The following is a 26266-nucleotide window of genomic DNA, read 5'->3' on the forward strand; positions in this document are numbered from 1 at the left end:
AACATTGGTAGATTCAAATGCACCGGGAAACGCTTTTGTTAATAAACAGCAGGTCCGTGGCAACCTAACCATGGGTTTTCCGTCAGATAATTCTGGAAGGATGACTGCTCAGTCAGCTTGTCAAGATTCCACTATGTGGAAAACAAATAAGTCATAAAATGTGTAGTTTGAAGTTCACTATATATGAATGTAGATTAATTTGGAAGCCCGTCAATAGAAATTTCTGCAGAATAGTTTGACATAATTATTTTTCTCCTACTAGGATGTGATTGTTTTAACGAGACGAGTTTCCGAATTGGAGGAACAACTAAATGAACGGGCAGAAGAGGTGGACGAACTCAAGGCGGAGAGAAATAACACCAAGGTATGTTATGTGTGAAGCAATCATCAGTGAGTTTCTAGTGGTTTCGATACAAACGTACTAATTTGAGAAATTAGTGCTTCCATTTTTTTGATTATATATGTAAGATTCAGTCTCTTGGTAAGTACCATGCTTCGCTTTTCCGAATAAACCGGGTGTACACCCAATTTATTAGTCTGCTCATATTGTTAGAAAGAACTAATTTTACTACAACTTAACTGTCAGGCTTATTGTCAGACTAATTTGCAGCCCCTACAGCAATCCAAATACAAACTTGATTATTTTCCCTATCTTGAGGAAGCAAGATATCCCTTGAGAGAGAAGTATTTCATGAAATGTTAGGCTGGTTGCTTTGTCATACATTGGATTCCTCTTGGTTAACATATTATCGCAAATGGTTCGTAAAATGAACTGAGCTGTTAGTTAGGTTGCACTCGTTATGTGATATTATGCTTGAAGTGTTCGCGTGAATTTGTCTACAGGTTCCAAATTACCCATGTATAATGAGTGTAAAGGGTGGGTTTCAACAACACGGATTTACTTATAAAAATCAGACATTGTGGTACGGATGCCGTTTGGCATCAATGTGTTTGTCAATCAGTAGACGGTGAGTCGTCGAAGTTTGAAAAAAAGCGTGTGTTTACGTTTAACATCCATGCTGTTATCTCTTAAAATCAAATTTCAAACGGTTGTGTACGTTCATACATAAACCGACAGTCACACACACACACACCAAGGCAGAAGTTCTGCTAGAAGACGGTAATATGTTTAGACCAAAAAGAATATGAAAACCGGACCCAAAAAGACGTATCTCTTGGTTCAAGCATGCCCATCCTTACATCGCTCGCAACCAAAAAACGGAGAACGAAACCATTATTAGGTGCACTAGAAAATCAATGAGTTATTAAATCCATATCAGTTTCTTTTGAGCCAACGTCCCGTTATTGTGCGACTCTTCTTAAAATCCCTTCCAGGGATTAGTAAAATAAATCTGTCGTTGCTGAGCCCAAATGTGAAACAATAGTTAGCATCATTTCTGTGGAATTTCACCAGCACTTTGCAACCAACATTTTATGAGCCGTGATAAGTGGCTGAATCAAACACAAGATGGGATAAACCGAGCCGCTTACGTTCGTCTCAACAGGAATAGAGCATATATCCATTGAAATATTTTCTATCCCTTTCTTGTCTTACAGATTTTGCTGGAGCATTTGGAAACCTTGGTTGCGAAACATGAAAGATCACTTAGAATGACTGTAGTAAAACGGCATACCTTAACACCAGGGACACCTGGAATCGCCTATGCACCAGGTGTCACGGAGACAATGGCACCTGACACGGACTCGGGTTTGAACGGAATGACCTTGAAGGATTATGGGCAACAAGTCCGCACCGGGACGGAAAGTCCATCAGGAACGGGATTAAGTTCTGAAGTGGAAGTCTTGAAGGCGCTGAAATCTTTGTTCGAACACCACAAGGCATTGGATGAGAAGGTCCACCATCGTCTGAGAGCTGCACAAAATCGCGTGACTGAGCTAGAAAATGCCCTATCAGTCGCGAGAACTTTGTCACCGATGGAACCAAAAGATTCGTTGTCCAAGGAAGCTCAGACAGATGAAAGTGAACTTGGCACGTTCAATAGAGAATGCCATATTTTTTCGCTTAGATAGTATATATATATATATATATATATATGAAATCTGTTGCCAATCTATACTGTGGATTGTTCTGAAACTGGCAAATAATGGGTGTATGGCTGGTGCATGAGAGAGATCTGTTAGTCCTTACAAGTGTTTCTATTTAATTCAATTACAGGAAACACTTCTAGGGAAGAGGAGCTAATAATCTCATCCTGTTTTTGCTCAGCCTAGCCAGCGTTATTTTCACAAAAAGAGAAAGGTAGGCTTTTGTTTCGTTTGTATTTAACTTTCAAAGTAATCGTGGAATTTTGGTGGCGGTATTTCGCTGATGGCCATGACAGCAGTCGGAAAGGCTCCTAGTGACAGAAGGGACCCTTAGAACTTGGTCTCACATATTTTACACTAAACAATGAGGCGGAGTGGTTACCAGAATCCCGCGAGTACTGTTCACATCGATTTTTCCATGGAATCGACTTGGATATCTGACGTTATCTTGCAGCATTGTCAACTGAATTGTTCTTTTTTACCCACAGCTAAAACCGTGTTCTGTGTGGTCAGCTGTTTTCTGTAACCTTCGTCGCGGATAATACAATCAGACTTGGCTAGTCAGAGCTGTCATGCCATTCATTTTTCACAACTGCTCAGCCGCTAAATAATTAGACAGGGCACTTGAGTGTGTTTTCATTGCTTTCATCATTCTAAGCGAGATAGTTTTGAATCAATGATCAAGTCTGAGTCGCTGAATAATAGTCTAACCACATCTAACCCCTTTCCAGCAGGTGTGCTAAAGAAAAGTGAAGTGGACGTACATTTTAGCAAGACTGTATAAATTGGAAAGCCGAAGTTTAAAATATAAATCCGTGATCGACCATTGTAGTTACGCAACATCCAAACCAGACAGCTTCTGCGAATCCGCAAGCGATGATTAAGCACGTTAGGGCTTTGAGAATAGGTTGTTGTATTCGTTACTTATGACTTACTCATTTGTTTACTTGCTAAGTGCACTAATATTCCCAACAAGTTAGCAAATTTCCGTCGGAAAACGTTGCTTGTACATGCTCACTGAGTGAGAGACGGTTTTAGACTTAATACTGTAGAAACATGACCGTGCAAAACTCCTGAAGCGCATTACCCGTGAGGGGAACTAAACTCATTTGAAAGCACAAAGATTTGCTTGTACTGACTTTGAAAATCTCGTTTTTATACTTCATCCAACACCTCAGCTAAGCTGATATCAGCGCAGACTACAGGATCAATAGCGCCACAACCCCAAACGAAGACCATGACTATTCCACCGTCTACATCCCTATCTAGCGCACTATCCGCCGCGGCAGCCGCAACCCAAGCGCTTAATCAAGTAAAAGAGCTGCAGAATAATTTGGATCAGCGGGTAAGTGTGTTCATGATTTCCCCCCTCCCCAAATGTTGTCCATTTTATAAAAAAACAACTCTCCGCGCAACATTTGTTTTCTATACAACCTGCAGTCGAATGAACTATTGTTGGCGCGAAGGCAAGTAATTGAATTGACCAGTAGGTGCAAAGAATCAACCGACTCATTGAACTTTGCCCGAAACGAACTCAAGAGAACTGGTGAGCAAGTAAGTGTTTCGTGAACTTGTTTGATTCCATTGAACTTAATCTATCTTTTATTTTAAAGTGACCGACGGATGCTAAACAGTCGAAATTTTACACATTTGTCGCGGTTAGTGGTACAATTATCCTGGGATTAATAGTGGCACTGCGTCGCCCTGATGTAGCACCGGAGTGAAACGAAACTGCGTATCCAAAATATAAAGAAACGCGGAAGAAAGCGGTTGGAAAGGTTGTTCAGTTCACAAAAGCGCACTGATTTTAAATAAGCAGAAAAGATCGGTAGAAACGCCAGGAGAAACCAGACAGCCAGTTTTGGTCTCTAAGGACAAACGTGACGTTAATACCTAGCAGTATGTATGAGTGTGCCATGAAAAATCTATCAATAAGTGAATACTGTATAGGGCGGACATTTGTGAACTGGAGAATACGTCTGAGAGACAGTGAACGATGGCGAATTAGAGCCATAAGTGGAGACGTTATGGCGACACGCCATCACTCAACGATTGCGAAACAGAAAACTACGAATCTCACATAGCACTATTGTGGAACGTTCGTGACAGTTAGACAACGTTTCCCCGGTAGGCACATTCAAAACGTATTTTTTCAGTTATCCGTTTGTTAGGACTCATCGGGTACTCAGAAAGATCGGAATTTGTGTTGCTTGACCTAGTAGTGGTCACTGAATTATTATTTGTCGGTTGGAATATGCGTAACTGCTAACACCCTTCTAGTATATGGTGACGTGGGAGGATTAAATGCACTCCACTTAAAATCTGGCAGCCAGGGAAGTCGATATGGTTTGTTTATTATCGGATATTAGTCAGTTGTATGTTTTAACTACAGGGATTTTCAGCTGCTAATAGGGTCATGAGGCTGAATTCCTTGAAGTAGACGAATCAGAATTACGTGAACACAGAAGTGTATTTTTGTCGCTGGGTTCAGGACAAATTAGATTTTAGGCCCATTAGAAAAAAAGGAGTAGGGCTAGAGGCCTGCTGGTCCTCCGATTAGGTGGATTATATACGGATGAAAAACGCCTATGTGCTGAAATAGATTTATATGTCGCTGAGAGTTATCTTTGTCTGGCGAACGTCTAGAGGTCTGTCTTGATAGTCATTGGGTTTCCTCGTTATCCCTCACATCCAAACAATGTCTTTAGACTAGCGTCTTTGCTGTGAGTTAGCTAATTAGCGGGTTCGAGTAAGAAAGGTGTATTTCACAAAAAGTGAAATCAGGATGATGCTATGAATAACTCGAAGGGAAATCTCAGTAGAGCGGTATCTTATCATTTATATCCCACAACTGACTGTTGCTCCGGCCAGAAGGAACATTTTCAGAGGAATAGTGCGTCTCAACAAGCACTAATCTTTAATTCATTGACAAACAGACACTTTTACACTTCAATAACTGAATTAACTCCTGAATATTCTCCTATTGCTTTCATTTGATCAAACTGCATTAACGGCTCATATTATCTGGACACTCTGCGGGTGCCTTACCGCATCCCCGTTGGAAATTAGTTTAAGTTATTATAACAAAGAAGGTAGCGAACAAAGCTTGTTTTCTGTGATTGTTCCTTTTGGCTAATACATAAGAAATTTATATGGTACCAGAAACCACGGGTAAAAGGTTAAGGTCGGGGGTACAATACTTTAGAGAAATAGAAATCAATGGAAGGGGGGTTAAATGAGGGATACGTCAATGGGTCACGGAACCAGGTAAGTGAAGTCAATGTCAGACAGACTTGTGGGACCGGATATTTCGAAGGCATATTCAAGTTCAGAGGTTGCACAACTTTCTTTTGGACGCAAAGTTGTGGATCGAGCAGTCGGATTCCAATCTTCTCTGCGATCGATACTAGTCTGGATCTCCCCAGTCGTGATCGGTTCGGAGGTACCAGGTATAGGATAGTGAAGGCTTGCTTCTTGTCTACTACATAACTGGTTTAAGCCGATAGTGGTGCAATCGCGCTTGAGCCTGGTTTCTTCCAACTACCACTCAGAGATACGGGATTATGTTATCACATTCTTCCGACAAATGCCCTGTCCTACGACCAATGTATGATGCTCGGCACGAGCACACATTAACTGAAGCACATTTCCATGCCTACATTTCTAGTTTGTGACCAAGACCTGTTATTTTAGAAGCGCACTTGCGAGGCAGTTCGTCTCTCCACGTTCAGTCAGTTAAAAGACCACGCTCTGTTCACACATCCAGCCTGTCGGTGTTCTTCAGCCAAAACCCTTCCGTAGCTAGTGAATATTAGATACACGATGAAGAATGTCTTCCACTACACGATGGTCACACTCAAACCACGCATATTTCTAGATGGTCACCTGTTGGCCGAAAAGCCTCCGCAATTGCACTTTATGTGATTGGAGTGATGGTATCCTGTTCTGTTTTCAGCTAAGAAGAAGATGTCACCCCCTAAATACACAAATTCAAAACTGCCCTGTACATTTTGTCCACCACACTGAGCCGATTCACTTCATGCATGCGTTTCTGATGGAACCCATCTCCAGTACCGAGCACTGTAGTAACTATACGTAGCTTATACCATTTCTAAGTCCACAGGGCCGGGTCGGATAACGACCCTGCATTTTCGCCTGATCTCTCAAAACAGGATAGAAGGCACGTGATAAGCTTCCAGCTAGCAGGCATCAGATATGTCCATTATAAGTGAAAAGAAAGAAGTAAAGATGTTGTGCGTTGAAGCAATTGTTACTGATGGAGATATTACGCGGTAGGATATTTTCGCTTTGCGAAATACATTTCTGCCATGAAAGACAGCATACCGTCTACTCCTATGTACTTTTTTTCGCTCCAATGCCACACTACTCTTTGCTATTTAGTAGCCCAGTGTTGGCCTGCATGGGTGTTGCGTGGGCCCCACTTATCTAGGTTACGCTTTCATTTAGATTTAATTTTCCCTGACCGTCCTAGCTGTGACACCGCTAGGTGCATTCTCAATGGCAGCGGAGATCAACATCAGTGCCACCGACAGCAGAACATTACCGTTCAATGCTGATACTGCACTGCTGTAAAGCCATAGTTTATTTGAAAGCCTCATTCCATGAAAAAGATATAAAATGACAGTAAGAACACCCATGACTTCTTTTAACTGTCATTGCAAGATTTCTCCAAATAAACTCAATATGGATAACGTGGATGGCATTCTAGAACTTTTGAGTGGCTGTATTCAACCTTCTATTATCTAAAGAACGAGAACGTTGTAATTAATGTAGTACCGTCAACCTTGTGTGAGGTCCAACGATTGCGTCAGACGGATAACTATTGCTAGCCAAAATGGGTTTGCCTGATATCCTGGATTAAGTAAATCGCTAATGCTTATTGTCAGTGAGAGGATACATGCTTAGCGGTTGCCGGTCAGCATATAAACGGAACTGTGTCTGTGGCGGTTGGTGCATCTATACTGATGTCTCCGTAACTGCGTACCATTACCTCAAAACTCCCATGGGTGCGTCCAACATCGGTAAAATGCTTAGCTTTGCCGATTGCCAATAAGCATGTATGCAAGATTAGTTTTGGTAAATAGAAGAAATCATGGCTTTTTTCACATAAAACCTAGACCATCTGGGTAGCAATCTATTCGAATGACCTGCATCTGTTGCTGCCGGACAGGATGGATAGAGGCTAGCTAGGAGGCTGAAAGAGCCGCAGAAACTTCTGTGTTTATGACCACACTAAGTGTATCTTGATCTCCACGCACACCATAAATATTTTATCATGCTGAATGAAAGAATTCTCGCCATTCTTTCAAAGGTGAGGTTTAGATAGGGTTGGATATCTTGTTAGATTTATAGCCGACTGTGCAATCAGGCGTATCAACCCATCCGACGTTGATTCAGTAAACCTTGAGACGTGAGTTCTAGACCAATGCAACTGTACAGATGATATCTATAGAGCCTAAGTTTATATGTGTATTATAAACTACAAAAGAAGTTTGGCTCAAAGCTTCTAAAACGTTGCCAAGTTTCCACTTAAAATCTTGCGGAGATGAGTGCGGATATTATTCAAATTCGAGTTACCTACAAAGTCAGTGGAATAGCGTCTTAAAAGACACCTGTACTTTGGTTGTGGTCCTACTCGGTGGAAAAGTCTTCCCCGTTTTCGGGTGAACGGATATCAGCGTTTACTTCTGTGATAGTATTCAGAACCACTTTCCTAGATGAGTGTGCATGGAGCTACCATTTCAATGTCTGATTTTCGCCAGCCTGTCAGCAACCGTTTAAAAAGCCCTTACAAACGTAACAAGAAAACCCTGTGGGTGTATATCTGACTCCAGATATGTATATTTAGGACTGTATAGATTAAATCAAACTTAGGAGGGATCATGAAACGGTTGAGGCACTTGGCGAAGCAAGCACTGATGATGGTAAATGGGTGTCGTCTGAAACCAAGGAGCAGAACAACAATTAACTCAGCAAAAATATATCTGGGAAGTTGAGGAAACACTTGGGTAACCCCGCGAGTAAATTTGACATATTACTTTCCTCAGTTCAGTGCAGTTTGTAGCAAAAGTACAACGGGAGGGGTGTAAGCTTTACATTTTTCTTTATTGCACATATGGGATCAGTCGGAAAGTCTCCACTTTAATTTGTCGTTCTGGTGAAGCATGAAAAATTGCCACTTAGTGCACATCACCTGAAGGTCCTTTTTCTGCCTATATGAATAAACAATATGTAGTAAAAAGTACATAAATATCCCACAAAATACAGTTTATGCTGCGTACACGAAATATATTGCGGTAAAAGGTCCAGGTAACATAAATCCTTGATTATTTATTGAACAGATACCTTATCAATATGCTATTGGCGACTTGGTATCTGATAATGTAGTTTAGTACTCAAACTAATCGTTCGGCGTCTCCCACCCGCAGGGTTGGATTTCGGCCAACTCACCGATGAAATCCGCAACTTTTAAAAGCCGATATTGAATCCCTTGTCCTAAAGAACTGCAATTCTATACGACGACAACAGTGAACAGGGATGAGTCTTTCTGATTTCACAGCAAACAAACCATCACAGTCGCGAACTCGCCTCAGTGAATGAATTTGTTGATCATTTCTATTTCTGCTGTGTTCTTGGTCTCCAAAAAAGTTAAATACAGCGTTTCAATTTATTGCCGTCTTACCAAGATGGCTTTTTTGTATACACTGCAGTGTATAGACAGTTTACTCTACTGGATGAACTAGTAATGCAGTGAGTACAACCATTCCGTAGGGATTGAAGTTATCCTATCCACAGTGTGAGTAAACTTGGATATTAGGCGACTTATACAAATGTCACAACGGCGAGTGCTTTTAAAATCCTTTCAACAAGGTTGTCATGACCAGAGGTATCCGAATTACACTGTTTTACTTTCTATATATACTATATATACAGTATGTAGCATTTTGAGATTTTGAGGATCCTTCTTAGCTGCGCGTTTCTGTATTCGGATGTGACGCAGAATGCATCATTCTTTCAAATGGATGGGGGAGAAGTTACAAAGAAACAACAGCATTTGTCCGCATGGTTCGATTTATGGCTATTCACAACGGCTCAGAACTATATATAGAATTCTAGATTTATCAGATATATTGTTCGTTCTTAAATTGCACTCAACTTCACCGAACCAGCGAAGTTGTGAGCAGCCGGCTGATTTACATTTTCTCCGCTATGTTTGCTCTGTTTGTCTGGAAACTAGGCCCGGTAATTTTTCGGCTGAATCCTTCTTCTAACGGATCGATCAGTCCAGTCAGCCAAAGTTTCGTTGATCCAAAAAACCAGCATAGAAAATCAGCTACCTCACGCCTACCCAAGCGCTTGACAAGTCACAAACGCTTTCAAAATACACATTCTTGCCGCAACTTCACACAAACTAAGTTGTTCGAATGGATGACGATTCAAGATGCTCCAAGAGAGATCCTACGTTATATGTTATACGTTATTCAACTGTCATGTTTGGGCAAAAAACTGTGCATAAATGGCCTATTTCTTGAGGAGAGATTTCGCAGTAATTCAAAACAATAATAATTACTGTTACCATCTGATGTTGTGGAATCTATGGGTAAATTCAACTAAGGATAAGAAATCAATCCATGGTGCGAATCTGTAGGCTACAAAAAGGAATAAATGACCACCTCATTTCCACAATCGTATGCAGCGGTTCAATTTCTGACATTTGACTTCATTACGGATATCTGCAAAAATAACTACCGCACATTTGTTGTAAAACTCATTTGCCGATTTGAAGGACCGATAAGTCGCGCCACTTTTGTCTTCGCGATAATGCTTAACAAGCCTTCGGACTTGGCAAACACTCAGATGGTTTCGATGTGCCATTTATCACTGAAATAGCTGTCCGTCTCAAGGACTGATTGCTTGAGATGCAGAATGTTGAGAAAGGAAGAAAATAGAATGACTGCCTATGAATTCCGACCGACGACTGACTATTGCTTGGGTTCAAATGCAGCACAGCAAGAATAATAGCGGTCTATGTGCCTAATTCTATACTGTGGGTTCGTCCTGATCATTAATACTGTAGACGGGGTAGACAGCCATTCTGTTGACCGCAGGTTGTGTTGCTGAACATAATTGCACAAGACAGTTGTATCTCACTAGAAACACATTTTATTCATAAAAAAGCGCAGCAGTCAACTATATAGGAGCTACTGCTCCTTTACTGAATAAGGTAAACTAGAGCCTTAACTTGCCACTTTTCCAAACCTGACTGCCTTCTTTCGGACTAATTGAGGATCATCATAGGGTTAAACTCGTCTTCAAAAACAAAACCTCTTGGACTTCACCTTATACCAGGTTTTATCGAATAACCATGCGAAGCTGTAAAATTCATTGTGTGGTTGGTTTGACTGAAGATTATAATCTCATACGCCTTGGAATATAAATGCATAGATAGGTTCCAGATGGACAATACCCAGTTATTAGAGCACACTAGTTCAGTATCCGGTTTCTTTTCATCTATATCACACGCCCCAACAAACAGAAAACAAGACTTTTTCAGAAAAAATGGCGATTACAGTGACCTGCTTAAAAAGTGCGCAGTAGCTAAATCCGAATGACAAATACTTTAGTAGATAGCATATGCAATCAATATCATTTTTATAAATTTGTTTCAGATCGAAAGGTTAAACCGTGAGATAAGAGATGCCGAAACCCAGCGCGCTGAACAAGAGAAAAAGGTTTCAACGTTAGAACAACGTTATCTGAAAGCTCAACAGGAAATTGCCGTGAGTCAAGAGGCAGTCGATAAGCTCCAAACCGAATTGGCGGTCAAGTCAGCGCAGTCCAAACAGGTAAGTTGGATATCTGGCATTCATCAAAGGTTTTGCAGAAGTGTAATGCCACTAAGTTACTTCGGTGGCACACAAAACATATATGCTACGTATTATAGAGCCACTTAAACTTTTCCAAAGAGATAAAATTCACGAGATTTTAGAACGGGTGGGTAATCATTACCCAATTCTACAGGTATTACTTTACACAAGATGTTCAGTTCATGCATTTTCAGCGGAGTAATTTGACTAAAGAGGTATAGCCTCCCAAAATGCCCTAGAGAATGGATGCAAGAAATACTTTGATAAAATATTCTACAATTAAGGTAGCCCAACTTCGCGGAAGTTCTTGCTTATCGATCGGGTTGGGCATGCGCACTCGATTTAATGGACATTCACCGCAATAGGTAGATATGATTTCTTCTGTCATTTGCCTTTTGAAAAATTGGGAAGTTGCAATCTTTTGTCAAGAACGATAAGTTTTTGGATAGGGAAATTCAAGAGGACGTTATGAAAATCATGAACGGTACAAGCGACAAAACTGGACGGCATCAGCATGATGTCTGCGTTACAAAGCCCTAACTGTAGCATGTGCCTTGGCGGCTGATTGTTTTCTATTCCATGAGTCATACTAGAGCGATACCTGAAAATCGACCTCTATCATTTAGGGCTAGGGATACACTTCAGTACATTACATTTGTATCTTCAAACAAGAGGATTTCTACTCTTTTTGATTATCCAATCGTTAATGCCTCGCTCACATTGGTAAGTTTCCAAACCTATCATTAACTATACCGTGATAGCCTGGTTGTCTTTGGTTTATTCTATGCACAAGCCAGATTTATCCAATAAACCTCTCCACGTAGTTAAGCAACTTTTGATCAAAAATAACATTCCATTTTTCTTATTAGGACCACACAAAAGCTCGAAATCTTATACGTTTTGACATCTAAAGCCAATTCATTGGGATGGCCATTGCTTGATTATTATTATTATTATTATTAGTAGTAGTAGTAGTAGTAGTAGTAGTAGTAATAGTAGTAGTAGTATGGGCTTACGGCATTCAATTCGTTAGAACAGTACAACAGTGAGTGATCGCATCTTGATCAACCTCTCCATATTACTGACAATGCCAGTTACCATTATTAGATCCGTAGGGATTTATCGATTTACATTGGCCTCATGCAAAATTTCAACCACATGTGTAACAAATTTCGACTACACAATTTCCAAGCCATATATTTTAATGTTTAATATCTAACTCACAGTACATTCTGTACAAAAAGCAGATTACAAAAACCCAAACAGTTTCTATGAAACATTTTCCTCAAACATTTATAAACATCTTCACAGCATTTTCCTACTGTATCCAAGTTGACTGCTGCTAGAGAACCCATAACGTAATGAGTGAAAATTTAAAGCTCTATTCTGTACATCGTATTTTCGAGACATTTTCAGAAAACAACTGGCTGCAGGAAGAATTGTTTGTTTTATAGTTCGTCATCAGCATAAGGTTGTAAAGCCATCAAATTTCTAGTGAAGCGCAGTATTTTTAAGAATTTGTTACTCTCAGAAACAAGCGCTGCCATCAACAAGCTGCCAGACGTTGTTTTTCCAGCTTTTTCATTCCTTTTACGGGTGGATGCACTAAGCTGTGACAGCTGTGTGGAACCAAATGGCTACACACAACAATTCATTGTTCGGAAGAGAATCAAAGTTTTCTGAATTTGCCAATCACCTTGGACAGTGTTCTCTGTGCTTTATCCCAGTTTAGCTTCATACGACAGAAAACAAGATGGAACACATGATGCAATAAAGCCAGTAAACAATGCATCGCACATTTGTCCGTCCCCCTTCAGCAATAACCAATTCAGTTACGGAGCTGTAGACTCGCACTGCCACTAGTTTGCTACAAAACCTGTGTTGGTATTCTGATTCATGAAGCACAGATATTTGGTAGAAGTTTACTAAGCAGCTGATTAAAACCTGCAGACAAACCTCTACTGACTTTTCCCTTTATGACTAATGAGTTAGGCTAGCAAAATCAATCCTGGGCCTAAAAAAACTACTCCTTTAAAAGTTTAATTCGAGGTTTTTTGTATCCTGAAGAAGAACAAACCGAAGATATATGTTGCCATAAATTTTACAAAGTTTTCTATGGTCAAGTAATTGACATCTGTATAAATAGTACATTAAAGACATCCATAAAAATATCTGCGGAAAAAACCCTGGAGGCCTTCGTCTAGATTGATTTTTCTTTATGCCAGTGGTGACCCTCCTAACCAAGCTTCCAATTAATTTTCACTCACTGTATCGTTTTGCTCCTCTGAGGGAGCCTAAGATATATAACAACTCGTATTTCATTCATTATGACAAATATTCCATAAAATTACCGGCAGTTTGTCCCTTTGCTTGCGATTCTGGTGGTGATGGGTTCTATCGCGAAATGTTTACGCAGGCAAAACCAGCGATCCTTCATTTGTTTTGCAACAATCTAACGTCATCTCGATCCATGCCATCGCGCAACAAATTCACATTACCACATGGAGATGGATGAAAAGTGAAAATAATTTTCACAGATATCCAACCAATCCAGTAGTATTTTTGGTCGTAAATTTTGCTTTAGTAAGGATGATCAGTGGCACGTAGTTGCAAGAGAATCGCAGAATTTGCGTCTAAATTTCCATCGTCTGAACATTCCGTCGGTAGATGACACACTCATTCTCACCGGAGACTCACGGGCAGAGTTCAGACGCCGTGACACCGCCTGCCAACGAAGAAACCACCCTTGACAATAGATTTCAAGAGGAAGTGGTTGATGTTTTTTTGTGACTGGAATAGCTTGATATACCAAAAACCGTGTTTATCTTTCACAAATGAACAAATAGTCCAATAAAATGTCAATATAAATGCAAATTCTGCATTTCTGTGCAGGTTTGGTGGTAGTAGTGTTCCACGTTTATCAGCAGTTGAAGGAAGGAAGCTGAAAGATTTCTAGTTTTATGTTCTCACAGATTCCAATAAGATGCTACGGACGGCAGTTGCACTTTTGTTTCTCCTAGCATTTTTATGTAGGATACCAATTTTGGTAACGGAAGCGTTAATTCCATAAGTCTTAACCGTTAATCATATTGAACCAAAAACGTTCGAAGCATACCATGTTTCCCCTTTATTGGTTACTATTTTTCTGATACGTGGGACGCTCCGAAGATGCTGTTGTTTAATGAGTTAAAAAGACAATTTCTATCTTTACTCAAGGAATAGGCTTTTTCGAAATCTGTGTTTCTATTCCGTACTAATTAGTTTATTATTCAGCGGTACTTTCCCGGAAGACAATAAACTTTTCTATACATATCCTTGAATACCTAATTTACCATTTTTTACAACTAGTGTTTTTCTCCACAATCGAGCTATATATCTTGTGGCCGTGGTGAAAGTAGGGACGGCAAAAACCGCTCTTATGGAAAAACATTCTACCATAAGGCTCGATATGCTAAAAGACGAGAAATCAGCCCAACCTATACGAAAAAGCAAGTCACGTACACTGAAAACCCCACTTTTTGCACGCGGCAACGGCCCTGAGTAGGTATCAGGCCCATATTCTAGGTATATTTGATAACAGTTGCATTCTAAGATTATTAATATTTGATAAGCAAAGTTGTGAGCAGAAAATTATTTAGGGCCTGGACACTAATGTGGGTGTTGTGCATGTCGAAGAGGAATTCTGGAAGAAGAAATGGACAAAGTAAAGGGACTAATTGCTTCACAAAAATGGATCAGTAGACTTTTCAGGTAGCAAGTCTAATCTCGTAACCAAGAAGCAATCTAAGTTACTCAACATTAACACTAGTAATTTAAGGTTGGAGCGTTGAGTGGCTATGACAGTCTTAATTGTGGGTGTTCACGTTTTCTCCAAATGGAATTCAATGCATCTCTTGCACCTTCCGATCGAACAGCGATCCAGTCGCATTCCCAGAATAGAGAAAATCTGTGTATTAGGCTGTGAAAAACAGATTAAATAGAATGGCTCGGCCAAGCAGAAGATAATCACAGTACGCTTCTTGTTACTCTCTCTTTTTCTTTGTAAACTATATCTCTTTCTTCTTGGTATTATCCCGATGCATCATTCACAGTACTCCGAAATTTCACAGAAACAAATCACTTTCCTGAGATCAGGAATCAATCAATAATTTAAAGACGCAAATGGCTGACGGCCCTTTGAAATGGTCGCGTTTGCTGAGGTCTGGAGTCGGTTTCATGAACAAGTGGTCAGAAAATGTTCTGTGAAATTATTGTGGAATAAGAATGCTGTCTCAAGGACGATGCATGGCTTTATTTCTCCAATGACACCGAGTCCCGAAACTTTTATTGCGATTGGTTTGCTTTCTAATAACTCTCAAGTTGTTGCACTTGGGTTAGCCTGCTGAATTAATTACAACGTCCCTGATTGCTACTATAAAATGAACAATAACTTTGCATGAACCTATAAAAAATATGGAAATAAACTAGTTTTCTTTCTTTTTACCGCTTACGTTGCATTTCTTCATCGGATAAGCATGAAGAACGATTACGCGTGCTACAAACTCGTCTGGAAAACACAGAAGAAGAATTACTTAAAGCTAAGCATGACGCAATCAATCACTTTCGGATGCAATCCCTCCTGCTGGACAACACAACGGCAACAACCACAACAGATGACGAATCTCACGACGAATTTCAAACAGCAGATGGGCGGGCGGCCGAATACCAAACGAGTCCGACGAAGATGAGAGAAACTTATGAAATGGATACTGACCATGATGAGTCTGTTAGCCTGGGAGATGCTGCAAAGGGTTCGGAAGACAATACGTCAACCACTCAGACAACTAAATCTACAGTGATAAGTGTACCAAAGCAAATTTCGTTCAAGTATGTCACCGGGGAGGATTCCGAAATTGGCCTTTACGTCGATCGTACCAGAGAACTAGACGGCGAACTAGAAGAGCTTAAGCACGAGTTAGTCAGGATGCGAGAACAAGAATTGTTGAACGAAGACCATATCGCCAGACTCTCTTCCACAGTATGTTTACGATTTTATATTTTTTATCTAATCTGTACGGCGATTTCAACCTGATTTCTGTTGAAATCCGTAGATTATTCCAACCATCTCAACTAGAAGATTATCGTACTACTGCAATCCGCTGAGAATAAACTGGAAGCTAAGTAATATGTAAAAAAAAGCTTTTTTAAAACGAATACCCATTTTTCTACAAACCATGTTTATGTGTATGACTAGATATTCTTTTAGAGATCTTGCAAAACCTGTAAGAAATAAGGGATAGTTTGTCCTTATTGCAATTTCTTGTGTGCCTGGTCCTTATTGTGTTTTATCCAATAGATAAAGAAAGCCACCCAATCAACCGCATCACAGAAGTTCACTTATAATATATAGGGGGTTAGACTTTTGTTCATAGTGACCACGGATCGCTTCACTGTTCACCTTACCTTTGGAATGTTCGAGTGGCCTACGCAAAGTCACTATTGATTTACATGAGATGCTATGAAGCCGACGGAAATAAATGTTTGCGTTGGAACGATAAACTCAACTTCACGCAATATAGTACAAGCATACCGGATTACCAACCAAATGTAAGGGCATTAAGAGCCTGGAAGTGGCCAGTAGCGACTGTGTAGCCATTCCAAGCAAGACACCTCAGGAAAATTGAAAGCCTCATGGTCAATTTAAAAAAAATTTCCCGTCAACTATATACGTTTTGCAGTTTCCTCTTTGAAAAAAACAAGACCACTGGTCAAGTTCAGGTTACTGACTGCATTTACACCCATCTGGCCACTAAGTGCGAGGTATTGCTCTGCCTGGCTAAGCTTTCTGCCGTTTGATTCCACCATCACTGCCTGTGTCATTATGAGGGAAGGGAGAGGTCGATTTACTTTATTATTGGCCGTGTTAGTTCATACGTGTATCAAAAATGAGCGCTTAGCGAAAGTGGTTGTTGCGGTGTTCTACTTCTGTGATTTACCATATTCCAGCCCCGTGTATTTTCCAAAGCCCTATTATTTTCGGTATCCAATTTAGGTACACAGTAGCTGACACATCACAGTTTATGTCACAGTATCCGACACAATTCTGAACGTCTATAACTTCCAAATAATTTACCGTCTTAAAAATGGTTGAGATTTTCTGTAGTGTCGTGAAATGTTTCAGACATGTATTATTTGGGGGAAAGCAAACGGGAATAATGTACTCGCCTTCGTGCCGTCAAAAGGTTAGGTGTGCACATCATGGTCACAAAAGGTAGGTCACTCTGTGTTTGGCTGTTTAGGTTTCCAATGTACATAATCCGCAATGTCCACTCTGGGTTTTATCAAAATTTTGAAACACCTTGCAGACCTATTTGTCAGTGTTAGCGACCGTCAATGATGCACATTTCATGGCTTCCTATGGCGGTTAGAAGTAGTCGGTGGCTGAAATAAACCCATCTTAGGTTCGCATATTTTAGGATCCACGTGTAATTAAGGCTCTATATGGCTTACCTACCTCACTGATAGACACAAAATAATTAAATGTCGCTAGAATAAACCGTAATTTGTAAACTAACACTGTGTGTTTGCTCCACGCTAGCCTGATGAACATTACCCTTAAAGGAGTTGCTTTTGTGCCTGAAACCTCCGGTGTTCTGACGTGTTTTCAGCCAGCCCAGCATATCGTCAAAAAAGAAATCACATTGACTGGCAGTATAAACCGTAGCCTTAAGATAGCAGCCTGAATCCTGTAGTCAGGAGTCACAATTGCGGTTCAACTACGCTCAGCTGTAAAAACCCCAATAAGGAGAAAATTATCTGTGCGGCTGTGCTTTGGGGATCTGTCCATAACTTCTTTGGAAAAAACTGGAAGTTAACTGGTTTGCCCCTTTGATAGCGCAGTGAAGGAATGGGCTGAACGACGATTATTTAACAAAAAAGGAACAAGAGTAGGTCATTCAAATGGTGTATAAGATTGGATAAATTGCCTCTTGGAATGTATTCGAGATTTTTGCAGTCAAATGAAGTAAAAGTAAGATTCACAGAAAATTGATCTCACGTGATTTTTGTCTTACACAGTCCTGCAGGACATTTATTTTGACAAGCTGGCATGCGTTACATAATGAAATTTTCAGAGAACGAAAACTGAATAAAAGTAAGATTCACAGAAAATTGATCTCACGTGATTTTTGTCTTACACAGTCCTGCAGGACATTTATTTTGACAAGCTGGCATGCGTTACATAATGAAATTTTCAGAGAACTGAAAACTGAAAACTTAACACAAGGAACGGCATGTCAATCTTTGAATTACATCTTTATCGCCTTACAGTAGTAACGAGTGATTCTTGAGAAGAGCAGTGCTGACAGATTTACCAACAATGGACTTATAGGGTGCTCAATGATCCCATCAAACGAGTGAATTTGTTAGGTTGACATGCTATAATATGGCTAAAAGTGCGAATTAGGTATGACACATTGGAGTCATATGATGCACATTTCTGAAACGGTGATCATCTTGCATCAGCTTCGTCACTTGTTTATTTCGTTGTCCCTTATAGGTAGAAAATTTGTTACGAGAGTCCAACGAACGCCTGCAGAGTAACTTGGAAGAGCGAATGCTTGCAATGGAACAAAAACGCGAGTTGACTCTCGAAATGGACCGCATTAAACGCCAATTGGAAACAAGCATAGCCGAGCGTGAAGCGGGCCTTTCAGAGAGTAACCGGTTACATCGACAACTATCGGAGCTGGCTGTCACACTGCGTCATACACAAGCACAGCTTGTCACCGCTCAGCTGACGGCTTCTGCGGCGAACGCAGCCATGGCAGCTCTGGCGAAGTTCAGTCAAGAGCACGGCGCGCAAACAGCAGTTGATACCCCAGTGGGTTTCGAAAACAAATATTCGCCAGGACAACAAAATATGTTTATTAGTAAGTTTATTAGTAAGTTACAAGCTATAAAAACTAGGCTTAAATCTTCCATTGTGATCCCTTCTTTTTGAAATATCATTATAAGATTTTTAAAGCAGCCGAACTATTCCCAAGCCATCACAGTAGTTTCAGATCGTTTAATTTTAAACTTGTCAGAAAGCCTAGTAGAACTAATTTTTGCACTGCAATTTAGTTAGTATTAATTTTTGGTGGTACATTTCTATCTGCAGAGTCCAGTTTTCAAGCACGCTTTGTAATCTATTTTCATGGATCAGCCAACCAAAATATGTTGCGTCACCTTTCTCCGAATAAACCACGTGGCTGTTAGATCCTTAGTAGCAGCGCCTATGCTACTTTCAGTAAGCTATTTTAGTGAATTGGCAGTCCGTGCAATTAGTGCAGAGTTTTCACTGAGTCGCTGACGATAGACAGACTTGCGGCTGAGAAAACGAGAATTTTGTAAATCCTGTTTTATCAAACTCGAAACAACCTGACACTAACGCCCACCATGATTATCTGATTTCAGCACCGACCAGTCCCGCTAACCCGATCAACGTCCTTTCACAAGTGGTTCCAAATCTTTGGATAACGGCGCAACAAACACAAGACGAAAAGCAAGTGAGTCATCGATGTGCATTTTCGTAACAAGGTAATGTGCTGTTTTCCTGCTTTGCGCCAAAAAATCGGACAACTACCACCTGACGGCATAGAACTTGATGTCAGTTTTGATTTTAATTCAATTTTGTGTTTGCAGACTGCGACTGAAATCATGTTTTGAAGATTTTATTGGGTGAGTAGGCAAAGCATACTTTCTATCCCCAGTTAGCAGGATCAGGAATAATGGAGAGTGTTTTTTGGGTTTTATTATGTGTTATCCGTTTAATATTATTCAATATTCTTTTAGAATATCATATTTCTAGGCCACTAAATGCGAGAAAAGTTAGAATTTTATTGTTTTTTGTTTGACTGAAGTGTTTTAATGAGCTACATCTTACCTGAGTTATAGGCCCATATTTGACTTGCAGTTTCTCGGGGTTGTGCAAAGTCTTGCACATGGCTATTAAGAGATAAGTCATCAGGGACGTTAGCATAAGCAGTCAGTTAGAAGTGTCATAAAGAACGCTCGGTAACCACGACAGAAAAGTAAAACGTGGTCTTCCCCAAGGAGAAAGCAGCCCAATGAGCAATTCCTGTCATATAACCAGCTGCTTTTTAATTCAAACATACCCTCCTACGACCGAGAGATGACTGTTAGTCCTTTGACTTAAATCACGATTATTTGCCAGCGAAGCCCGCCGCCCCACTAGCAAAACAGTTCCATACCTGGACTGACAATCCATATAAAATTTGTTTTTAACTTTTGATTGGCAGCTCAACTATGAACATTCGCATTCCTAATGACCTTTTATGAAAAGCATCAAACTTACTCTTTCAGAATAAGAACAAAAATATTGAAATTTCGAAGCAAGCTGTAATGTACTTTGCGTCGTAAATCTCTGCTCCCTGCCTGTTTGGTTCAAACCATTAGAATGGGTGTTAAAATGGGGCTGCCAGCATAGCACAATTAATTTCACCGTTCAAGTAATTTACCACAGATGGCTATTGTAAAATAGGCAGCTTCCACTTACCTAACAAAACCTAATGCCTTTGAAGACAGCAGTTTCAAAGTTTCACATGTTGATCAAAGATTAAAATGTCGAAATTTTGAAATGTTTAAGTTAACTCAATCTGTAATACTCCATGACTATGTATGAAATGTATTTATGATGGCCTTCTAACGGTCGGACTGGTGTGTCGAGTTGCGCATCTTATTGTGGTTGTTATAGCCAGCGGACAGATCATCCTAGATGAAGTCACCATCAAACACTCAAAATTTTGCAAATAATGTAAGACTGAGGATGAGTCGTTGAGCTTCTTGAAAAGTGCAAACACAGGATATAAGAGTAGGTCTCCGTTAACATCAATTATGCCAATGCGTGAAATGTGGCCCTGAAAAGAAAATTAGTTGAAGTTTTTCAGACCTCATCTGGGCCTGTATGAAAATTTGCGGTTCTGGAAAACTGCTGCTGAAAATTTCATCTCCATAAAGTTGTTTAGTTGTGTATTATTGTCACTTGTCTTCCCTAGTTTTGCAGGCGCCCCTTCTTCGCAACACTCTAACATAACCAGGAGGTCGTGCGTTAATTCCATCATCCATCAAAATATGGCCTGTCATTTTTCTTTGTGCTATCATGTCACTACACATATACCACGATATTACATTATTGCGTTTAACAACACATATCTAATGAATTTCAGAAATAAACTGGTATCTAAACTGACGAATCGCACAGAGTTTTATTAAGTTTCTGAGAAAAGATCCCAATGTCCAACGCAACAAAAGGACAAGCCTGAGTTACAGCTAACGCATTTTTGCTGAGCATGCGATCCGAGAACACCAAAAGGATAAGTGACTCCAGGCATTCAGCTTCATACTAGAGTACTTCCGGTTGTCCAGAAAAAGGCATTGGTGAAAAACCGACATCATAAATCGGAAGTAACATTGTTTGCCTTATTTTTCTGTGTATAAGCAAACATATTATTAGTTGAGAAGCCTTTAAAATTCACTTTCGCGAGCTCTGAAATGGTCGGGATTTATGAGTATAATTTGTTTATCCTTGGCACAAAAATCTTAGACACACCGTAGGTGTTATGTGCGTTTTAAGACATCCTGCTTTTCGCAGACATAAACAATGATTTCAGAGAAAGGCAAATTCTGCGGACTGTCACTGATACTGGTTGCTTAATAAATGCCGTGCTGTCTATAACAGTCTGCCTTAGATGACCGGTTTGTTGGAAAATACCATTGATCTCAAAAAGCTAGGATTGTTTGCTGTTAAGAAAATTTGACAAATGGGGTTAAAAAATTGTGGTTAACGATAGAGAATCTATGAGGCTGCGATCGTATAAAATTTCGAAGCTAAAGTTGAAGCTGAGTCCCACTTGAAAGAACATTAGTTCAAAATAGCCAAAAAGGTAAATGGGTATTGGGTCACATGCGTTGCGTTACAAGTGTAGCTGAAAAGGAGTTCAAGTCCCTTGGGCGCATAAATTTGTGTTAGCTTTTTTGTCATGATCTGTCTTAGAATTCTTTTTGTTCAAATTTTCTAAAAAAAAACTCGGACTTATTGAAATCTGTATCTAACAGTGCTATCACCCTCGAATAGATATTTATTGCAATTCATTTGTGTGGTCATGAATTTAAAGACTCGAAGAAATACGATCAGGGAATGTCTCTTCAAGCTCACTCACCAATGCCTTTTTCATGCCTACATCACAACGTATGTTCTTTCAAGGCCAAACTTGCTGATCATCCGAGATGATCGAACAGATGACAACAACTGACCATCGACGACGTTCGGCCACTTCTGCAACCCTGGTCCCCACTTCAGCCATGCCAACAAAATTTAATTCCTCATAAGTTATTCGTAGTTTTGGCCATTCTGTGCTTATCTGATGTCTCACTGGAACTTCTGTGATGTTTCTTGCACAAAGTCTCATGAAATATGAGGTAATCTGTTCCTATATTGTTCAATCTATGTATATACACGTTAGTGTTGTTAAGCCAAGACCGAGTAAACGTCAGTTTCCACATCGTCCAGAAAGATATATAGAAAACCACAAATTTGCAGTTCTTAGTTGGTTTCATTTGGAAGGAAGAATCCAGTAGCGTATTTTTTTCAGCTCTTCGTATGTGATCATATGAAATAGCAGATTAGGGGAGAAAAAATCCGCCATTATTCACACCACTCTCCTCCATGAAATAAATCATAAAAATGAACTGCCCTATTTGTAGTCCTTACAGTAGATTATTTAAGTTTTTGAAAGAAAGATCGTGTAGGAAGGAACTCTGAATTTTTTTAACCGTTACAAAACCGGGAAGTTCCTTGCTTTTGGAAACAGACGCGGGCAATCCTTGGGCGCCCTGAAAATGGGTAAAAGAGGGGTTTTGCTCCCATAAATTTACAAAAAACACGAAAGCTTTCTTTCATGTTTTTTCACCTCTGATTTCTCCACTACCTTTTGTATTGACAGTACTTGCATTGAAGACAAGCAGGTCAATATTCTGTGATGTTTCCGTACGGAATATTTACTGTTTAGTAGCAGGTCTTTTTCTGTTATCAAGAACATAAAAAATTTGGCGTGTCATCTGTCGGCTATTGGCTTGTTATCCAAAATCTACTGGAATAGGCCAATAAAATATGTCTTATTGTCATTTTACTTACAGATGGATAAAGGTTGTGCTTTATTCCTTATATGCACCGAGGACAGTACTTATTATTTCGTGTTTATACTCGCATACTCGTGAAGTATTGCCTGGAAAACTAAGCTTAAACAGAGTGTAAGGTATATCGAGCCTCACTTCATACTACGAAGTTCCGTCCATAAAATTCGCGCTAATCAATCTCTGGATATGTTTGTCAAATCTTCTGCTGAACGTTTTGTTGTTGGCAAGTCTTCGTGCACCTAGCTTTGTGCCATCCTCTACACTTTAGCTGTTTGCCCCGCCTACGGCAATGGGCCCTATTAGGATACAGCCATACAATGAGAGAGACAATTCTTCATCATCAGGATTCCTGTGCACGGAAAAGTGGTTTTATCTTTGTAACGTGATTTCAATTACGTCACGACTGCAGCACTAGAGCATAGTCATGCGCCCTCTACTCAATTGAGAGCGAACCGGTGTGTTAGCCTGTATGTACGTGCAAGAAATATTAGGCGAGGTAATTTCTTGCAATATAGTTTGTTTATACTTACGACAGAATGGACCGAGGGTAAACGCAGTTACATTTTTGCGAGATGGCCCAAGTGTTTAGAGCGCGAATTTACTGATCGAAAGGTCCGTGGTTCGAACCCGACTTCCCTGTCTCGACTTCCCCTGTCTAGGCTTGGGCAACCTGGCAGTACCCCAGCCTTTGTGCAACCTTTGGGTGGCATGGCATTTAGGCACCGAAAGGGTGCTACAGCTGGACGGCTTAGTGTTCACTCAGCCGATATTGAGCGACCCATTCACCTGAGCGCCACCACATGCATAAGGTTCAGGATGGCAAAAGTAACTTTGCTTAAGGCAACCAGTTCACAAATTAAATTATTAAAACACTCCAGTCTGCTAGCATTTGAAACGCGAAAATTTAGCTACGGATCATTTTTGATTTCTCAATTAATTCCTGGTACATACGATTAAAATACATCCAAAACCGGTCTAACGTGGAGCGAAAGCTTCTGGGGCTGTGTAGAGTGGGTCGTTGAAATGAAGAGACTTGTCAGGTATTGTACGAGTTTTCTGTGTTTGGATCCGGCTTGGAAATCTGTTTAAGTCGATTAACCTAAAGAAACAAATAGTGAATGTATTTACAAATTATACACATTGTGCTTAGTGCTCAAAACAATCTGGAACAATAAACTTGCTTCACTTGACAACCTTGCAAGATGATTACTTAGAAGAGTCGAATTTTATAAGTGCTTAACAAGGCACAAGGATTTATTAAACGGGGACGTGTTACACGGTGTCGGTCACAGTAAATTGATAGGGAAGTTCATGCCGTCCCTATTTGATTTTCGATTAATATCTAGACAAGTTATTGCATTATGTTTCCTGCTTGACCAGTCTGTACTAGCTTCCTGAAATTGTGATTTATTTTATTCAACAGTGTGACCTCTGAACAATGTTGTAACAAGAAATGCTATTGTTAGTGTAGTTTTTTGCCGGAAGAAGAACGAGATGTCTAAACAAACTCAAACCTATATTAATCTACTAGTATTTAAAAAAAACAATCAGTAAGGATTATTTGATCAAGAAATCTATTACCTCAGGATTCGGTCGAAAATTACATTGCTTGGTGTCGCCGTCTCTGGGGTTTGTGACCGAAGACCGCTGTCACTTTGAAGCAGTGTTTCAGAATCATTCTGGCAGGACAAATATTGGGAACATAATGACGGCTATTCAACAGGCCGACGATTTCAAAGCTATCTAATTAAAAAAACATTGTGCAATGTCATTCGAAACGTGGGACAGTACGAGCTTCGCTCAATAACTTTGATGGACAATAACGTGGGCGTGACACTATATGTACCGATAAAGTGTTTGTGTTATCTATTCCCTCATGGAGCCAAAATTTATACCCTGTCTCAAATTTTCAGAGTTATATCTTTGTTTCTATTTTATCTTTAAGCCTAGATACCAAGATCCAGGTTTTCCAGCTTTCACAGCGTCCGGTCTTCTGTCTGGCAGCGCGCAGCTGGAGAAGGCCTTGCCGACAAACGAGTTACAAGAGCTCCTCATTGCTCAGGGTTTATATGATCCAACTGCAAACCACCCACAGTTTATTGGAGGAGATTCTACTCAAACGCAGCCGCAAAAGCAAGAACAGTTTTATGTAAACGATATTACCAGACTATTAGGCCAGCAAAGCTTAAAATCGGAACAGCCGAACGTTATTCCCGACGCACAGACAAACGCTGAGGCACTGGCTGTACTGATACAAGATCAACTAAATGCAATCAATGATGAGATACAGTTAATTCAAGTAAGTGCAACTATTATTGCAGAAAAGATCTGTTGGTCAAAGCTTTGCATAAAATTTTGCGTATCCATGAAAAAACAATCACAAGGTTTAGTTTATGTTATGGTATAATAACCTAATACTGTCAACTCGCTGGACGCTCTAGTATGACCGGCAGTAGATAAATTATGTGTAGATTTTGAGGCCATTTCTAATAAGGCTGTTTTTTAATATTAAGGCAATAATGTCAAATCTTGCATGTAGATAAGACTGGATGTCAGATGCACATTTTGTCCTTAATAAAATAGGCTTATGGCGAGAACGGGCCCATTGCCTTTTTACATGACCTTCGTTGAAGACCTTGACCTTCCTTCATTGTAGTTAAACTCTTCCAATTATGCATATATGTATATGTACTTTTCAGTGTTACGGTAATTTGCATGAATTTGCTTGGTTAGAGTCCCCAGAATCCCACCAGAACCACTGGTTAACGTAATATGTTAGTTACCGGACCATCAGTAAATTGTGTGCAGCTTCCACGCAGGTTCGAATAGGTTTGCAGGTTCTCTGTATCGCTATAGAAATTACTACAGATGTCTGACCGACACTCATTCTGTTCTGTAAGTAAAACGTAATCACTTACTTTATAGAAAGCCTAACGCAGAGATCGTCATATTACGATGGTTATAGGCTTTTGGCTAAACATTGTCGTTCAGGAAACGTTTCACCAGGTTACAAATATTATCTACCTCAATTTCACACTTTGTGGCACGATAAAGATTAAAATTACTTCCCATGCCATTTTTACTGTTACAAACTAAAAGCCTTTTGATTAATTTTTGGAATAAATATGAACCAGATTCATCGTCTCCTGAAGAAC

General features: G+C 40.0%; 1 protein-coding gene across 1 annotated transcript in view; it reads left to right on the forward strand.

Moving 5' to 3' along the window:
- T265_03351 (hypothetical protein) overlaps positions 1-26266 on the forward strand; it is a gene marked incomplete at both ends in the record, with an annotated part of 85148 nt that overhangs the window by 19903 nt on the left and 38979 nt on the right. The window contains 9 exons of the mRNA XM_009167812.1: positions 263-364; positions 1558-1981; positions 3225-3391; positions 3487-3600; positions 10737-10913; positions 15448-15951; positions 18472-18844; positions 19371-19462; positions 25057-25410. Coding sequence (XP_009166076.1) covers positions 263-364; positions 1558-1981; positions 3225-3391; positions 3487-3600; positions 10737-10913; positions 15448-15951; positions 18472-18844; positions 19371-19462; positions 25057-25410 — 2307 coding nt within the window. The remainder of the gene's footprint in view (positions 1-262; positions 365-1557; positions 1982-3224; positions 3392-3486; positions 3601-10736; positions 10914-15447; positions 15952-18471; positions 18845-19370; positions 19463-25056; positions 25411-26266) is intronic.

The sequence above is a fragment of the Opisthorchis viverrini genome (assembly GCF_000715545.1).
Source record: "Opisthorchis viverrini unplaced genomic scaffold opera_v5_46, whole genome shotgun sequence".
Taxonomy (NCBI): domain Eukaryota; kingdom Metazoa; phylum Platyhelminthes; class Trematoda; order Opisthorchiida; family Opisthorchiidae; genus Opisthorchis; species Opisthorchis viverrini.